The following is a 6,000-nucleotide window of genomic DNA, read 5'->3' as shown; positions in this document are numbered from 1 at the left end:
ATATATATATATATATATATATATATATATATATATATATATATATATATATATATATATATATATATATATATATATATATATATATATATATATATATATATATATATATATATATATATATGTATATGTATATATATATATATATATATATATATATATATATATATATATATATATATATATATATATATATATATATATATATATATATATATATATATATATATATATATATATATATATATATATATATATATATATATATATATATATATATATATATATATATATATATATTGGAAGCCATCGAGATTAACAAAATGAGACATTCAACGATCAATTAGATTTAAATACCTCTCCATTATTAAACTTAAATTCTCACAACAACATTAATTAAGGTTTTATTGTCATTTTTCGGTATATATTGTAGCAGGTAGTTTGTAAATATTACATTTGATAAAGACACGGTGTTGTCGAAACAATTCTCAAGTGACTATATATATATATGTAATTTCGTGAAAATCTCAGCTTTTAGTTCTTATTTATTTCATTACGATTCGGATTACCGACAGGATCGATTTCGCGCTGGTAATTTAGTTTTCCGGGTTTCTCGCTATCGCAATAAGCATAGCGTCCGATCGTTTCTTATAATTAACTCAACTCCCCGGCAAATTGGCTGCGACGCCCTCTAGAGAGACGATTTGTATGTTGTTTGCTGACGTTTGAGATTGATCGTCTGAAGAAAATTACGTTCTAACAGTTCGATATTGCTATTTGATGATTCTTAGGAGCAGCAAAATACAAGCTAAACACACTAATATAACGATAAACCAATGTTTGACGTGATATAAGTTTTTTTAGTCATAAATACACATAGCGTTATGTGTTGGTCAATTGACTACTTCCTAATTAACTATTCAAATTCGATCAGAATATCTACAATTCCATCATTATATATTTTACAATAAATTGTTTTAATAATTTATAATTATTATTGTACTCTCAGAAAAAATCACATTGTAATAAATCAACTCTTTTCCACCATTACACCAATCGAAGTACAACATTTTCGGCACTCTTGAAAGCATGTTGACATTGATTTGTTTATAAATTATCAGTTTGGTCACTTTAAAACATCGACGACTTTCTTTTTCCCTGTATTTAATGTGTTGCGTATTTGTTTTAAACGGAATCATGTTCAAAACAAGTTATTGCTTGCTTATGGTAAACGGATGTTGATGTCTTATAATAATAAAAATCTTGTATTTGAAGTGCCTCAACGTTTTATTAAAAAGCATTTATTTATTTATCAAAATTGATGTTTTAAGTAGAAAACTTTTGTAATGACATTAAAACTGTTGACATTAGCTACCAATAATTGAAATATTATATGGTTATCATGATTATTAGAATATATTAATCACAGCTATTTAAAATGCTTATAAACTACTACACTTTTACTTACTGTTTACTCTGAAAATGGGAGGATTTATTTCTCCTTGATTTCTATCAGTCTCTTTAAGGTTGTTAATAGTATATAATGCAACAAGTGCGGTAAACGGCATTTGACTCACAAGTTTATTTGACACGAGCGGAGCGAGTGTTTAATAAACGAGTGAGTTAAAAAGTTTACCGAACGTGTTGCATACTATACTTTTTCTACGACCGTTAGTTTTAGGGTACATTTTCGCAAAACAACACGGAATATATTCACTGGCATGACTGTCAGAATTGACAAACGTCAAAATTCAAAGCGTGGGAAATATCTCCGAAACGCAACTGACGTGGTAAAGCGTCGCTTCCCGCGCTCTAGATCGGTGCGTAATTACATATTTTACAGACGGGAGTAGAAAAAATTTTTTCAAGTTCTCAAATCTTTGAATTCGAAATGTTAGCAGAGAAACAACGAAATAACATTAATTTTTCGTAAAATACGATAATTTAGACGAAGATCATCAGTAACATGATACTCACTAGACGGTTTGAACCTTGTCGAGTCCCACCCGCATTTCTCCCGATTATACAGCAACCATTTGCACGTTTTCCAAGGCCCGAAGTAGCCTTTCTCTGAATCGGAACCATCTGGAAATATAATAAATATTTATAAAATTTAAAGTAACTACTTGGAGAGGAAATTCAAAAAACCACCCATGCTGACAACTAGGGGAGTGAAACGTTATGAAATATGGCAAAAAGCTCGGCCTCAATAATCAAAGCCCGGAGAATAATTCATGCTTAAAGCCTGCCATGCACTACGAGGCATGTCCGGCAAATTAAAATCAAATTAATTCAACATGGATTCTATTCTATCCGAAAAAATCCAAGTATTTTTTGCAGGACATTAGAAGATTCTGCAGGAATTATAAAGTCACAGGTCCAAACGATCTTAAAAAAAGAAACACACACAAATTCAAGCGATTTCACTTTCATCTGGGGCAAGATGTTTTATCATTGAATTTTTGAATATTTTCATATACATTGGATACTCGTTATACCTTCCATTAACGACGTTAAAAAACGAACACCCGGTACGTTTATAAAAAATGTCGAAACCTTAAATCAAAGTCGAACGGATCGAAGTGAACATTTCGATCTCTGAGGGGAAAACAAAACGCGGCTGCCCACGAAACTTTTCCAATTACCTGTGTGTTGCCGAAACGAAGTGTGGGCAACAGCGTCGACGAGTCATTACGTCAATCGACCTTTTAACACTCGCTAATTGGTTTTAACCGGCTACCGAAAGTTCGGTTTGCCTCTGACGGAAAAGGGCACCGCGATAACACTTAAAATAATAGTAACAATAATAAGTTCCAATTCGGACATTAAAAATTTCGGCCGCCAGGGGGCGTAATGAATGCTAAACGCGATTTTCTGCAAAAATTTCTTATATTAATGACACTTAGAGCGGACGCTGTTTTAAAGCTGAGAAAACCATCCATCCTAAAACCAATGCGAGAAGCAAATTCGAACTATATAATGACCGATATCTCCTTACAGCAACGTTAAAGGAAAATATACAAGGAAATATGAAACAAACATGTGAACTAGGGAATATAAACTGAGAAACGCGGATACAGCTATGAAATGTAAACAAAGGGCTGTCAAAAGAGTTAGAATAATAAATTAAAACACAGAAAAAGCTATGGAAGCAGTACATAAAAAATAGTAGAAAAGAACAATATGAGAGACACAAGGTAAAAAGAAAACAAAGGAAAGAGAGAATCGTAAGCGTAATGGAAGAAAATAAATCGAGAAATGAGAAATTATTCCTTGAAGTACTAAAATCCTTTGGAACAGAGACAAGATATGACGAGTTGCAAATTAAACACAAAAAAGAACTTGAAAAAATTGTTGGGTGGAAGTGAAGAACAATTGGAAGACAAAATAGAAGTAATTTATGAACTAATCAAAACTAATATTTTTATTTTTAATTTTCAATGAATGTTATGGGCGTATAATTTAAAAAACAAAACGATATTTAACGAAATAAACATAATTGGACATTCTGAATAAACAATAATTTAGATACATAATACCAAATCCCTTAAATCTGTGAATTTAGTTTTTACTAATCAAAGCTAATAATTTTCATTTCTAATTTTAAATAAAAGAAGATTCACATTATACGGATTAAATGGAAACGATATTTAACAAAGGTAAAAGGTATTTGTTTTATCTTGAAAATGTTTTGCGTCCCCTAGATCAATAAATAAGCAAAATAAATTCTCTCCTTTTATTCTGTTAGAATTTTTTTCAACGTTTTAAGAGCAAAAAGTTTTGCACATTGAAAATCATCGAATCTGTTCTGAGAATGTACAGCAAAAAAGTGGAGTATTAGAGTCCTACAATTTTACAAATCGCCCTGTATATTTTAAAATAATTTTAAATTGTTTATTTTATTTTTTATTATTATTTATTTTATAACTTTTTATTTAACATTTTTCTCAAAAGCAAATAATAAACGACTGACAAACTATTTGGACACAATGTATAAACAATAATTTAGATACATAATAGCAAACCCGTCTAATAAAATTAAATAAAGAGGAATCACATTATAAGTGTATAATTTTAAAATGGAAACGAAATTTAACAAAGGTAAAAGGTATTTCTTTTCTTTTGACAATGTTTTGCATTCCCTAGATCGATAACCAAGCAAAATAAATTCTCTCATTTCCTCACATTGAAAATCATCGAATCTGTTCTGAGTTTGTACAGCAAAGAGAGTCCCACCAGTTTTTTTTATTATTATTTATTTTATTTATTTCTTAACATTGTTTATTTAACATTTTTCTCAAAAATAAATAACTATGACAAATTATTTGGACATTCTGTATAAACGATAATTTAGATACATAATAGCAAACCCCTGAAATATGTGAAATTAGTTTTTACTCGCTAATAATTTTCATTTCTAGTTTTATATAAAAGAAGATTCACATTATAAGTGTATTATTTTAAAAAGAAAAGGATATTTAATAAGGGAAAAAGATATTTTTTTTAATCTTCACAGTGTGTGCTAGGTCTATAACTGTGCAAAATAAATTCTCTCATTTTTTTCCAACGTTTTATCCCACATATTTATGAATCGCACTGTATATTTTAAAATAATTTTCTTTTAGTCTCATCTATAGATTTTGCATTTAACAGTTTTCTCCAAACCAAATAATACATTATTTTGACAAACTATTTGGTCACCCTGTATAAACAAAGATTTAGATACATAATAACAAACGATCTACAGTTCCACATACTTATGAATCGGCCTTTTTAAATTGTTTCTTTTGGTCTGATCCATAACTTTTGTATTCAACATTCTTCTGCGTCAGGAACAACAGAACTTTTCCAGAAATCCGAAAGTATATATAAATGTTTTCGGAAACCGAATATCCTGGATTTAATAACTCGGCTCGTATGTCCAATTTGAAACTTTAAACTTACTGGCAGTGCGAAATTTCACCCCCGGCGACCGATATTTCACTTGCTTTCGGGATGCGAAAGAAAAACGAATAAGTCACCCCTTATGATCACATCTTTACCGATCCCGATCGCCCATTTGGTTACCACTTGGGTTTCTGTTGGATTAGTTATCGTGCTAACTGGTCAAACAATTTTTGGTTAGGAATAATTATTTTGCCATAACGGGTTGCCGAAAAGTACCGAAAAGCTTAAATGTCTCCAATACAATGTTCCTCAAAACCTAAAAAACTTGGCAAATGAGTAAGATCACGTCAAGTGGACCCCCCATTTACCACATTTATATTTATTTTTTATAGGTACTTATGATGGAAAATTGACCCCTCAAACGATTTTTTAAAATTTTGATTTTAACAAACTTTTTTTTTATAATTAAAATTTTAAGCGCTTTTAATTAAAAAACGGATTAAAAATCCATATACATATTAATATATTAATTAAGAATATATTAACGAATTAAATAAATTTTTATTTATTTATTGAAGATTTTATCAGAGATAATTTAAAACAATAATACAAAATATTATTATAAAACAACTTTTATTATTACTTATGTTATTTTATCATAATTATTATTAATAAAAATTTTTTAACAATGATACAAGGAATACTATCAATTTTTTTAATTATTTTTACCAAACAGCGTAAATTTTGAAAAAAATTATCAACTTTAAATTTTTAAAACTGTTATGGTCTATATTTATTTTTTCTAGGTAATTTAGTAAATTATAATTTTTAAATTTACTAGTCAACAGCGAAAAAGAAAAACCGCATAATAACAAAATAATTTCAGAAGTCATTCCAGTCTATTCGTGACGTAAGTTTATACGCAAAGCATGAAATAATTATTAAAAATAAAAACAGAAGTGATGTTGAGTTGTGTTTTCTTAGTTAATATTTTAGTATTATAATTTTTAATTGTAATAATAATATTTTCTGTGATTTAAAATGGGCCTAGTGAATTATGAAATTATGTGATTAAAAAATTAATTTTAATTATTATTTAAATGTAATTTTGCC

At 28.5% G+C, this 6,000-nt stretch overlaps 1 protein-coding gene across 1 annotated transcript in view; it reads right to left on the bottom strand.

Moving 5' to 3' along the window:
- The window catches only part of LOC132704503 (uncharacterized), a 35,084-nt gene that overhangs the window by 7,676 nt on the left and 21,408 nt on the right, over window positions 1-6,000 (bottom strand). Inside the window, exon 2 of the mRNA XM_060674524.1 lies at window positions 1,978-2,085. Coding sequence (XP_060530507.1) covers window positions 1,978-2,085 — 108 coding nt within the window. The remainder of the gene's footprint in view (window positions 1-1,977; window positions 2,086-6,000) is intronic.

This window comes from Cylas formicarius, unplaced genomic scaffold (genome assembly GCF_029955315.1).
Source record: "Cylas formicarius isolate icCylForm1 unplaced genomic scaffold, icCylForm1.1 PGA_scaffold_7__23_contigs__length_41026272, whole genome shotgun sequence".
NCBI classification, from domain to species: domain Eukaryota; kingdom Metazoa; phylum Arthropoda; class Insecta; order Coleoptera; family Brentidae; genus Cylas; species Cylas formicarius.
This window is presented reverse-complemented; position numbering and strand designations above follow the sequence as displayed.